This window comes from Manis pentadactyla, chromosome 3 (genome assembly GCF_030020395.1).
Source record: "Manis pentadactyla isolate mManPen7 chromosome 3, mManPen7.hap1, whole genome shotgun sequence".
Taxonomy (NCBI): domain Eukaryota; kingdom Metazoa; phylum Chordata; class Mammalia; order Pholidota; family Manidae; genus Manis; species Manis pentadactyla.
In genome coordinates, this window is record NC_080021.1 from 69,688,725 (window position 1) to 69,702,434 (window position 13,710).

Consider the following 13,710-nt stretch of genomic DNA (forward strand, 5'->3'; position numbering starts at 1 on the left):
GAGTCTTTGGAGTCAGGAAGCCATTAGATGAAATAAACAAGACATGATAAATACAGTAAACACAATCCTACAATTGTTAGCAATAAATAAAAGACTAAGTCTTATTGAAAGAAAGTATAGCCCAGAAAATATCAACATTAACAAAGAAAAATGCCTGATTAAAATACACTCCAATAATTAATACATTAACAGCATGCAAAAAATAAGGTCCAGTTCTATTGACAGAAGAAAGTATAACAAAGAAAATATCAATGCTAGTAACAGGTTTTCTTTATGTAGAGTCTAACATAGCATGATGCCTTTTACCTACAGAATTCAAATCCTTACTCTAACATCTAAATTACAGATTTTATAATCTCAACATTTTTTATTTCAGGTATTTTGAGCTGCATGGCCAATAAGGAATTAGAGAAAAAGAGTTGAAGGGAACAGAAGTTAAAGTAATATATGTAAAAGAGTAACATTAGAAACTTTTTCTGCATAAACTGAAGAAAGTATTCAATGTTTGCCAAGTGGAAATTAGAGAACTGAAGAAAATATGTGGCTTTTATAAGTTAAAATATATTAAAAATAGATATTCTAAAATACGACCAAAAATGAAGCACTAAATGTACTTACTTGTTCATTCTAAAAATATTAAAGCATCTTTGAAACAAAAGAAGAATGTCATAAGGATTTCCCTTGTTTTTATAATAACAGAGAAGAGACTTAACAAACAAATTTCAAGAGAAATTATTTGACAAAAGCCTTTAGTTGTACAAAAATCTCTGAAGGATAATATTACCTGCTTCAGCAAATCCTTTTAAACCGTAAGATATAATTATACCATACCTAATGCCGAAACACAAAACATTTTAAACAAGCACCTGGGAGGCACCATTTCACCAAGGGTGCTGATGAGTCCATTGTGCAAATCTTCATTTTGAGATGGGATGGAGTGAACTGGTGGGATGGGTGGGACAGATGGGGCAGATAAAGGAGGGAGAGGTGTCTGGTAAGCTACTCTGGGTCTTTCAGGTGGTATCATCTCTTCAAAGTGTCTTGGTGCCACACTAAACTGCTTTAGTCTATCAGGCTAAAATAAAGAAAAAAATCTGTTTGTTACATATAACCATAAATCTAAAGGTGGAAGGGACCTCAAAAGACCCTTTATCCCTGACTGCCAAACAGGTACTTAAGTTAGTCACAGAATAACAGAATTTTACAGCTATCAAATATTTTGAAGATCTAAGCCTAATTTTATCAATGGGGTAATTGAGGCTCCCTAAGTACATACATCATTAAGGTCCTCACTATTAATAAAATAATCAAGCCAAGACTAGCACCAGATATTAACTCTAAATATAAACCTCTCTATATTACAATGCTATGCTGCTTTTCTACCCAATTGCAATTTCTAACATAAAGTATTCTCTAGAATAGTCAGTAAACATTTTCTGTAAAGAGCCAGATGGTAAATATAGCAAGCTTTGCAAGCCATGTGGTCTCTTCACAACTATTCAACTTAACCATAGTGTTATAGTAAAATAGCCCCATACAATATGTAAACAAATGAGCAAGGGTGTACTGCAATAAAACTTTATTTTTAAAAACGAAGTAACTACATTTGGCCACAAGCTATAATTTGCCAACCCCTGCTCTAGAATATCATTTATATGTCCTTTTCTAAGATTTGAACATCAAAAGTAAATAATGGTCTATTATGTCTAGTATTTTTATTTATTTAGTCTCATGAAGCAACAACACTCTAAAGCTTGTTTCATTCAATTATAAATAAAGTCTTTCAAACACTAATGAAACTACAAATCTCAAAGTTTTAACATGCCACCATATTACATTAAAAAGTTCAAGATTTTGTAAGTTTTTTATTATGAAACTATTTCAATGGTATTTATTGATAGAGAAAAATACATTTAGCTTTGGAATTTATCCTTTGTTACCCCACAATATTTAATTCCCCAGGAATGACTTCTCAGATTAACCAAAAGTTTTATTCTATGTTCAATCAAAAACCACATTGGGAGTGATGCGGGTGCAGTATTAAACTTTTTTAAATGGATAACCCACAGGATATATTTAGCAAAAATGAGAGTAAATAAAAGTTGTGTACAGATGAGTAATTTTAAGTTACTGTATTCTCCTTAAGAATGAACTTTTTAATGAAATTAAAGTTTCTTAATCATTCAAAGATAAAACAAAAACTTGCCTTAGCAAATAGATTCCATATATCCAACTACAGAAAAAGGGCATTTTGAGAAGAGCAATTAATTATTACCTTCTCCTTACATAACTGCAATGATGTGAGTAATTCATTCCACTTATTGATGAGAATTGCAAAATTAAAGTAAAAATAAGATTATTATACCTCTAAATTTACATTAAATAAAAATTACTAAAATGCTTAAAGATTTCAGTTTTTCTGGAAATCACTCTAATATAAGAAAAGTGGTCAATACTTAAGAAAAATATTAACATCTACTGTATATTAAATTGTTTTGGAGTAGTACATGTGAACAAAGTAGAACGGACTAATTTAAAAAGATCTAAAAAATGATGTACTATGAAAAAGGAAATATCTTAGAGAAATAAACAAGTAATAGGACTCAAATTCTATGAGAACTGGATTTAGTTTATTACTATTCAAATTGGTCTATTCTTACATTTTACCCAATATCCTCTATCTCCACCTACTACCACATTTGCGGCCTATGTGAATGAAAGATTAAACATTAAAAGATGCTAGGAACCCTTACCGATTTCTCAGGGTCTTGTGCTCCAGAAGCTGCAACCCTGAGCTCCAAATCTTTTTCTCTGAACAAAATTAAAGTTTTATGTATTAAAAAGTTAAACACTATCAAAATCGTAATTATTACTGAACAAACTTACACAGAAGGTCCAAGTAATGACATCTCCAAAAACAAATAATTCCATTAAATGACTCTGAAAACTAAATTTGCTGAATTGGTGCAAAATAATCTAGAATTCACATATAAACTGCCTTGGAATAAGTATCTCTCAACCAGTGCCTTGGGTACTTTAACACCTAGGCAGGCAGTTCACACAGAATGAAGTATAAAGTAAAACAAAATCTTTACATTGTGAAACAAATAAAAAGCTTCTTTTAGGGTATAAGTATATTTTCAGTATCCTAAAAAGAAGGGAAAAAAATTAAAAATTAGTATCATACTTCCTAATAAGAGTTTTTAAGAAAATGCTGGGCGATGGCTAATAGCAAATATTGCCTTCCTCTAAGAGGAAAAAAGGTAAAACTAAAAGATGACAGGTCTCAAATTCTTTAGGACGAAGATATCTATTGATAATTTTAAACTAATCAATATTTCAGAGTTTATTTCTACAAAAAAGATTACAAACTCTTAAGACTATATACAGTATAAAATCTATGGATTTATCATGATTATTTTTATATCGCATATTTATGTGAGCTTACCATTTCACATTATTCTAAGACAAAATACTTTTATTCTACATTTGTTATTATATATGATATAATATAGTGGGCATATAGGTAACATTAAATACTACCCTAAGCCAAAAACTGTAGAAATCAATGAAGGGATGTGTAAAAGGCCTGCTACAGGATATATACATAGTCTCACTTATTACCTATGACAAAGAAAATGAACACATTCATACTATTTGATTACCTTGGCTGACTAACAATGTGGAGATTGAAATAGAAGTGCTTTACAAATACAAAATCAACTTAGGAAAAATATCTTATTTCACTATGTCATAGTTACCACTATGGCATTTTACACAACTGCATATTAAATTCAAAACATCTTTTAAAAATGCAAACCTTTCATTACCGTCTCTTGTTATTCTGTTGTTCAGCCATTTGTTCCAATAGTTCTAGTCTATATTGCTGTTTCCTTCTCTGAATAAGTTCTCGATCTTCACCTCCTAGAAAGTGGTAAGAAAATAATACAGTCTTAATTCTTGAACTGTGCAACTCTTAACTCTTAACTTTAAGAACCTCAATTTTAAATTACAACAGAGTAATTACTGCATATGTAGGAAATACAGAAGGTAAAATCCTATTTTTCATCATTAACCTCTTCAAACTAGTTTCATAATTTATGAGTATCTACTAGCGGTCAAACACAAGACACATTAATATTTCCCAAATTTCTACAGTTAGTCAACAACTTATTTGAGTTAGTTATTTTCAAATAAGAGAATACTCTATCCTCATCTCCATTTTTCCAGTAATTGGGATAATAGCTCTACTAGTATCTCCCAGAAGCCTGTAAATAAACAAGTGCATCCAAAATGAAAATCTCAAAAGCAAATGCCCCTCTGTTTTCTGGTAATGGCCTAATAATCGAGCTTTGATTGCTTATCCTCTCTTACCCACTTTATATATGAACCCTCTTTTCTATTCTCCTGGCTTTTATCCTTAGGCAGAAACTCTCGACACTTCTCCTGGATTACAGCAGTAACCTCCTAGCTAGTCTCCAGAACTCCACCTCTCCCTACTCCAATATATCTAGCACACTTATGTAAGATTAACTATCTTATCATACTGGTACCCTGCTCCAAAAACTCCCATGGTTACCTTAATTCTATGGAAGAAAAATATAAACCTCTCATCCTGACCTCATTTATGTAAAAATCCAGTTGTGCAAACATTTTGGATTAACAGAAGATCATTATTATTGCATATGTTAATGACACAAAATAACCTCTTAATTTAGGTATGTATGATCTGCAATACCACAAATCACAGGATATCAAAAATGCAACTGAACCAGTGATTTCTCTACTGTCTTAACTATTAGTCTACCAACCTTCAGTGGACATACAGCAACTGAATTTATCCAGTAAGCACAGATATCAGCAATACTGAGGTTCCCACAGGGATAACAGGACTTACATTAAGGTTAATAATAATGTTTTATAATCAAAGTAGATAAATCCACTGTGCTTCTGATCATATGGAGCAAGAAGCATAGAACTTAACCTCTCACCATAAAAAAGGTAATAAAACTAGGCAGATTAGGAAGTAACTGTTTTTCAGACACTGAACAACAGACAGCAAAGGACTGTAACACCTGAATAAATGAAGTTAGCCCTTTCAGCACTACTATTTCTGCCTGAATGCAGTATCCAGAGTGCCGGTACAGGGAAGGAGAAACCAAAGTCAAACTGGGCAGATAAAGACCAAAATCCACAAAGGCTAATAAAATGGCTGGAAGTTTAGGCAAAGATCCAAAAGGATCCATAAAGAGCTTTAGAAATCTGTCAAGGGGTTTCTTCAAACTTTACTGTGCACTAGTCTTACTTGCACAGACTGAATACATCAGACTGGGCAAAAAACATGGAAGGTGCACAAACTGCACAATTCTCAGATGTCTTCAAACAAAGTGGAAAGACTCCAGCCAACTAGAGTGGAGTCCCTGGTGAGCCCTCCAGGTATTTTGGAAACACCCTCAGAAAGGTTACTCTGTAGAGCTGAACTATCCACAGGAGGAAGGCTACTCTAGATGTCCATAACTATACTTAAAATAAGGCCTCAAAAAGACTGGTTCTTAAGTAACATTAAAAATGTGACGGTGGTAGGCAAAATTCTCAGATCTATGTTCCCTGCCTTCTGGTGCTGAGTCCCTGTATAAACCCTCCCCTTGAGTGTGGGCAGGCCCTATGACTGGCTTCTAGCCAACAGAATATGGCAAAGGTAAAAGGAATTTGCAAATCTAACTAAGGTACAAAATCAATTCTGAACTAATCAAGAGACATTATCTAAGGTGAGCCTGATGTACTCACTGGTAATCTCCTGGCTGGCATGATAAACTGAACAACCATGGTAGAGAAGCCTGAGTGGCAAGAAACAGCAGATACCCTCCAGGAAGCAAGGGCAGTCTCCTGCCAACATCCTATGAGAAGCCAGGGCCCTTAGGAATACAGCCATCAGGAAATGAAGTATGCCAACAATATGAATGGGCTTAAAAATAGATTCTTATCCAGTAAAGCATCCAGATGAAAAAACAGCCTGGCTGACACCTTGATTACAGCCTTGTGACACTTGAGCAGAGAACCCACCTAAACTCTATGCCCTCTGAAACTGTGAGATAATATGGGATATTTTGAGCTACTAAATTTGTGCTCATCTGTGATAATACAGTGACCTATAATCTTTAGAAAAGTTAGTTAATAGAAAAAAAAAATCACACAGTGAAGATGGGAAAAGATGTTAAAATAGCTACCATAACCATGCAAACATTTAAATGAAAATAGTAACTAAGGAGGGAGGAGCCAAGATGGCAGTGTGAGTAGGACTGAGAAAATCTCCTCCCAAAAGCATATATATTTTTGAAAATACAACAAATACAATTATTCCTAAAAGAGGGACCAGAAGATACAGGACAACAGCAAGGCTACATCTACACCTGCGAGAACCCAGCTCCTCACTAAAGGGGTAAGATACAAGCCGCGGACCAGTGGGACCCGAACGCCCACCATCACAGCTCCCCAGTGGGAGCAGAGGAGTTGGAGCAGTGAGGGAGAGGGAGCCCAGGACTGCTAAATACCCAGGAGCGCAGACATACAGTGCGTGATGTGCTGGATACTAGGGAAATGGAACAGTAAAACCTGTGAGCAGATTCCCACAGCCAGCACCCCTGGAACAAAAGAAAAGTGAGTTCTTTTTGAAAGTCTTAAAGGGATAGGAGACTCACAGCTGGACGGAAGTGTCCCCGCACACAAAACCCAGCAGCTGGAAATCCCGGGGAGCTCTGGGTGCCCTAACCCCTGGGCAGCAGCACAGCCCTGAAGCCCCTCATGGTGATAAAGAGCCTCCCACCCATTCCCCCTATAGGGCGGCCCCGCCATAGGGGAGCAGCAGCCTGAAAGCAAACACACCTACAGCAACCGCGTGGAGCTTACTCCACAGCAGCCCGAACAAGAATCAGAGACCCCCATCTGCACACAGCTGCACAGCACAAGCCGCTAGGGGTTGCCGTTCTCCCAGGAAAGGAAGGCCAGGAGCAGGTGGAAAGGGACTGTGTTCTCCCAGCTGACACACATGCCATATGCCCACAACTACCTCTATCGCCATGAAAAGGGAGAAGAAACTGATCCAGACCAGAATCACACAGACATCCTCCCTTGAGAGGGAACCTGGAGAGATAGATTTAAACAATCTGCCTGAAAAACAATTCAAAATAAAGGTCATAACCATGCTGATGGACTTGCAGAGAAATATGCAAGGGATAAAAAGAGAGTACAGAAATACAACAATCTCTGAACGGACTTAAAAGCAGAATGGATGAGATTCAAGAGGCCATTAATGGAATAGAAATCAGAGAACAGGAATCAGAGAAACTGATGCAGAGAGAGATAAAAGGATCTCCAGGAATGAAACAATATTAAAAGAACCGTGAGACCAATCTAAAAGGAACAATATCTGCATTATAGGAGTACCAGAAGAAGAAGAGAGAGAAAAAGGGATACAAAGTGTCTTTGAAGAAATAATTGCTGAAAACTTCCCCAAACTGGGGAGGAAATAGTCTCTCAGGCCACGGAGGCACACAGAACTCCCAACATAAGGGACCCAAGGAGGACAACACCAACACAGATAATAATTAAAATGGCAACGATCAAAGACAAGGACAGAGTATTAAAGGCAGCCGGAGAGAGAAAAAAGGTCACCTACAAAGGAAAACCCATCAGGCTAATCATCAGACTTCTCAACAGAAACCGTACAGGCCAGAAGAGAATATATACTATCAGGCCAGAAGGCATGATATATGTAATGCAACAAAACAGAAGGGCCTTGAACAAAGAATAGTGTATCCAGCACGATTATCATTTAAATATGAAGGAGGGATTAAACAATTCCCAGACTAGCAAAAGTTGAGGGAATTTGCCTCCCACAAACCGACTCTACAGGATATTTTAGAGGGACTTCCCTAGATGGAAGCACTCCTAAAGCTAAACAGATATCACCAGAGAAAATAAAATCACAGCAAAGAAAGTGAAACAATCAAATACTAACTACAGGCAAAAAATAACATCAACAACCCACAAAAGCAGTCAAAGGAAATACAGAAGAGCACAAAATAAAACATCTAACAAATAAAGAATGGAGGAGGAGGAATAAGAAGGGAGAGAAATAAAGAATCATCAGACTGTGTTTATAATAGCTCAATAAGCGAGTTAAATTAGACAGTAAGATAGTAAAGAAGCTAACCTTGAACCTTTGGTAAACACGAACCTAAAGCCTGCAATGGCAATAAGTAAATATCTTTCAATAATCACTCTAAATGTAAATGGACTGAATGCACCAATCAAAAGACACATAATAATAGAATGGATGAAAAAGAAAGACCCATCTATATGCTGCTTACAAGAAACTTACCTCAAACCCTAAGACATACACAGACTAAAAGTCAAGGGATGGAAAAAGATAGTCCACGCAAACAGCAAGGAGAAAAAAGCAGGTATTGCAGTACTAGTATCAGACAAAATAGACTTCAAAACAAAGAAACTCACAAGAGATAAAGGAGGACATTACATAATAATAAAGTGGACAATCCAACAAGAGGATATAACTATTATAAATATATATGTACCAAATACATGAGCACCAACATATGTGAAAGAAATACTGAAAGAATTAAAGGAAGAAATAGAATGCAATGCATTCTTCTGAGGAGACTTCAACACACTACTCACTCCAAAGGATAGATCCACCAGACAGAAAATAAGGAAGGACACAGAGGCGCTGAACAACACACTAGAACAGATGGACCTAATAGACATCTACAGAACTTTACACCCAAAAGCAACAGGAAACACATTCTTCTCAAGTGCACATGGAACATTCTCCAAAATAGACCACATATTAGGCCACAAAAAGAGCCTCATTAAATTCAAAAAGATTTAAATCCTACCAACCAACTTTTCCGACCACGAAGGTATAAAACTAGAAATAAATTGTACAAAGAAAGCAAAAAGGCTCACAAACACATGGAGGCTTAACAAACATGCTCCTAAATAATCAAAGGATCAGCGACCAAATCAAAATAGAGATCAAGCAATATATGGAAACAAATAACAGCAACAACACAAAGCCCCAACTTCTGTGGGACGCAGCAAAAGTAGTTTTAAGAGGAAAGTATATAGCAATCCAAGCATATTTAAAGAAGAAAGAACAATCCCAAATGAATAGTCTAAAGAAACAATTATCAAAATTGAAAAAGAAGAACAAATGAGGCCTAAAGTCAGCAGAAGGAGGGACATAATAAAGATCAGAGAATAAATAAATAAAATTGAGAAGAATAAAACAATAGAAAAAAATCAATGAAACCAAGGGCTGGTTCTTTGAGAAAATAAACAAAATAGATAAGCCCCTAGCCAGACTTATTAAGAGAAAAAGAGAATCAACACACATCAACAGAATCAGAAACGAGAAAGGAAAAATCACAACAGACCCCAAAGAAATACAAAGAATTATCAGAGAATACTACAAAAAACTATATGCTAACAAGCTGGAAAACCAAGAAGAAATGGACAACTTCCTAGAAAAATACAACTTTCCAAGACTGACCAAGGAAGAAACAGAAAATCTAAACAGACCAATTACCAGCAATGAAATTGAAGCAGTAATCAAAAAACTAACCAAGAACAAAACTCCCGGGTCACATGGATTTACCGCAGAGTTTTATCAGACATACAGAGATGACATAATACCCATTTTCCTTAAAGTTTTCCAAAAAATACAGTAAGAGAGAATACTTCCAGAATCATTCTATGAAGCCAGCAACACCCTAATACCAAAACCAGGAAAAGACCCTGCCAAAAAAGAAAATTGCAGACCAATATCCCTGATGAACATAGATGCAAAAATACTTAACAAAATATTAGCAAACCGAATTCAAAAATACATCAAGAGGATCATACACCATGATCAAGTGGGATTCAGATCAGTGATGCAAGGATGGTACAACCTTCAAAACTCCATCAACATCATCCGCCACATAAACAAAAAGGACAAAAATCACATGATCATCTCCATAGATGCTGAAAAATCATTCAACAAAATTCAACATCCACTCATGATAAAAACTCTCAACAAAATGGGTATACAGGGCAAGTACCTCAACATAATAAAGGCATATATGAAAAACCCACAGCCAACATCACACTGAAGAGTGAGAAGCTGAAATCTTTTCCTCTAAGATTGGGAACAAGACAGGGATGCCCACTCTCCCCACTGTGATTCAACATAGTACTGGAGGTCCTAGCCACAGCAATCAGACAAAACGAAGAAATACAAGGAATCCAGATTGGTAAGGAAGAAGTCAAACTGTCACTATTTGCAGATGACATGATATTGTACATAAAAAACCCTAAAGAATCCACTCCAAAACTACTAGAACTAATATCGGAATACAGCAAAGTTGAAGGACACAAAACTAATACACAGAAATCTGTGGCTTTCCTATACACTAACAATGAAGTAATAGAGAAATCAGGAAAACAATTTCATTCACAATTGCATCAAAAAAAATAAAATACCTAGGAATAAACCTAACCAAGGAAACGAAAGACCTATACCCCGAAAACTACAAGACACTCTTAAGAGAAATTAAAGAGGACACTAACAAATGGAAACTCATCCCATGCTCTTGGCTAGGAAGAATAAATATTGTCAAAATGGCCATCCTGCCCAAAGCAATATACAGATTCAATGCTATCCCTATCAAATTACCAACAGCATGCTTCAACAAACTGGAACAAATAGTTCTAAAATTCATATGGAACCACCAAAGACCCTAAACAGCCAAAGCAATCCCAAGAAAGAAGAATAACACTGGGGAGATCTCGCTCCCCAACTTCAAGCTCTACTACAAAGCCACAGTAATCAAGACAGTTTGGTACTGGTGCAAGAACAGAGCCACAGGCCAGTGGAACAGAACAGAGTCTCCAGACATTAACCCTAACATATATGATCAATTAATATATGATAAAGGAGCCATGGACATACAACGGGGAAATGACAGCCTCTTCAAAAGCTGGTGTTGGCAAAACTGGACAGCCACATGTAAGAGAATGAAACTGGATCATTGTCTAACCCCATACACAAAAGTAAATTCAAAATGGATCAAAGACCTGAATGTAAGTCATAAAACCATAAAACTCTTAGAAAAAAACATAGGCAAAAATCTCTTGGTCATAAAAATGAGCAACTTCTTCATGAACATATCTCCCCGGGCAAGGGAAACAAAAGCAAAAATGAACAAGTGGGACTATATCAAGCTGAAAAGCTTCTGTACTGCAAAGGACACCATCAATAGAACAAAAAGGCGTCCTACAGTATGGGAGAATATATTCATAAATGACAGATTCGATAAAAGGTTGACATCCAAAATATATAGAGAGCTCACGCACCTCAACAAACAAAAAGCGAATAATTCAATTAAAAAATGGGCAGAGGAGCTGAACAGACAGTTCTCCAAAGAACAAATTCAGATGGCCAACAGACACATGAAAAGATGCTCCACATCGCTAATCATCAGAGAAATGCAAATTAAAACCACAATGAGATATCACCTCACACCAGTAAGGATGGCCACCATCCAAAATACAAACAACAGATGTTGGCGAGGTTGTGGAGAAAGGGGAACCCTCCTACACTGCTGGTGGGAATGTAAATTAGTTCAACCATTGTGGAAAGCAGTATGGAGATTCCTCAAAAAGCTCAAAATAGAAATACCATTTGACCCATGAATCCCACTTCTAGGAATTTACCCTAAGAATACAGCAGCCCAGTTTGAAAAAGACAGATGCACCCCTATGTTTATCATAGCACTATTTACAATAGCCAAGAAATGGAAGCAAACTAAGTGTTCATCAGTAGATGAATGGATAAAGAAGATGTGGTGCATATACACAATGGAAAATTATTCAGCCATAAGAAGAAAACCAATCCTAACATTTGCAACAACATGGATGAAGTTAGAGGGTATTATGCTCAGTGAAATAAGCCAGGCAGAGAGAGACAATTACCAAATGATTTCACTCATATGTGGAACATAAGAACAAAGGAAAAACTGAAGGAACAAAACAACAGCAGAATCACAGAACCCAAGAATGGACTAATAGTTACCAAAGGGAAAGGGACTGGGGAGGATGGGTGGGAAGAGAGGGAGAAGAGGGAGTGAAGAAGAAAGTTGGCCTTACGATTAGCATGTATAATGTGTGTGGGGCACAGGGAGGGCTGTGCAACACAGAGAAGACAAGTATTGTTTTTACAGCATCTTACTACGCTGATGGACAGTGACTAATGGGGTTTGTTGGGGGGGTACTTGGTGAAGGGGAGAGTCTAGTAAACATAATGTTCCTCATGTAATTGTAGATAATGATATCAAATTAAAAAAAGATGTAGAAGACATGAATATCACTATTCAACCAACTTAGTTGACATTTCTAAACCACTATACTCAAAACGACACAATGCACATTCAACCACACACTAAACATTCACCAAGATAGACTATATTCTGAGCCAATAAAAATTTATCTAAAAATTTCAAACTTGAAATAATTGAAATTATACAATTTATTGTCTTAGACCATAAGGGAATTAAACAAGCAGTCAATAACAAAGACAGCAGGAAAATCCCCAAGTATTTAGAAATTTAAGAACATATTTCTAAATAGACCATGATTCTGTCATAAACCCCACAATATATTGTTATTTTTGCTCTAAGAAGTCAATTGTCTTAATTTCTAAAATAAAGCAATAAGCCAGAAATGAGGTCTGTGAGGAAAAATCACAGGAAAACATATTTCAGTTCAACTGAAATGAGAATTATATCAGAGTCACCTCAAGATAGAGTGGGCTGCCACTGGAGAAACAAGTTTCCTATGGGTATATACAAACAAAGGCCAGGGAGGAAAAACACAACCATGAGATTAATCAGTGGATTAAATTACTATAGTGGTTTGTTCCATAATACATCATCTCACCAAATACTCATCCATAATTCCTGGATTACATTAATGATAAATTCATGCCATTCATCTTTAAAATTTCAGGGTAATCCATTTATTAATAAAAATATTTGTCGGTAGGCTCTCAACATAGAAAGTCATTTCTCCAATTTTTACCATGTTTAACAAGATACATCATAAGAATGAAGCCTTACTCTGACCTACAGATAGGTTACATTGGTCAATTCTCACTTAAAGACATTACACTAAAATAAAATTCTCCCTACTTTGCCATTCTCTTAGTGTAGTCATTTCAGGGAACCCAAGATTTAAATTACTGCTTTTAGGCTGAATGAATGTAAACTGTTATCCTATCTCCTTATACACTTCACTGAAACCAAATTTCAGGTAATTTTAAAAATAGTTTTTACTCAAAGAATAGACCACTTTTCTATTTAAAGTTACACAAAGGAAATAAGGCTGTTTCTAAAATTAAATTCCAACAAGTTAATACAGAAAATCAACATGCTTATAAGCAATGACCTTCATTTCTGACAAAACAGACAATTTGGATTATGAACATGATTTGAACAAAACACCTTCTCAGAAATTACATGGAAGAACATGGGAAAGGATGTTACCAAAGAATAAAAAGACTTAGTTCAGAGAATTACTAAAAATTAAGGCAGTTTTGTTCTAGTTAAAGAAGCAGGATAAAGAAAGAAGAAAAACCTACCACACATCACACAG

The 13,710-nt window shown here is 35.9% G+C and overlaps 1 protein-coding gene across 1 annotated transcript in view; it reads right to left on the reverse strand.

The window, feature by feature from the left end:
- CSPP1 (centrosome and spindle pole associated protein 1) overlaps window positions 1-13,710 on the reverse strand; it is a 163,427-nt gene that overhangs the window by 89,371 nt on the left and 60,346 nt on the right. The window contains 3 exon segments of the mRNA XM_057498016.1: window positions 867-1,075; window positions 2,754-2,811; window positions 3,831-3,924. Coding sequence (XP_057353999.1) covers window positions 867-1,075; window positions 2,754-2,811; window positions 3,831-3,924 — 361 coding nt within the window.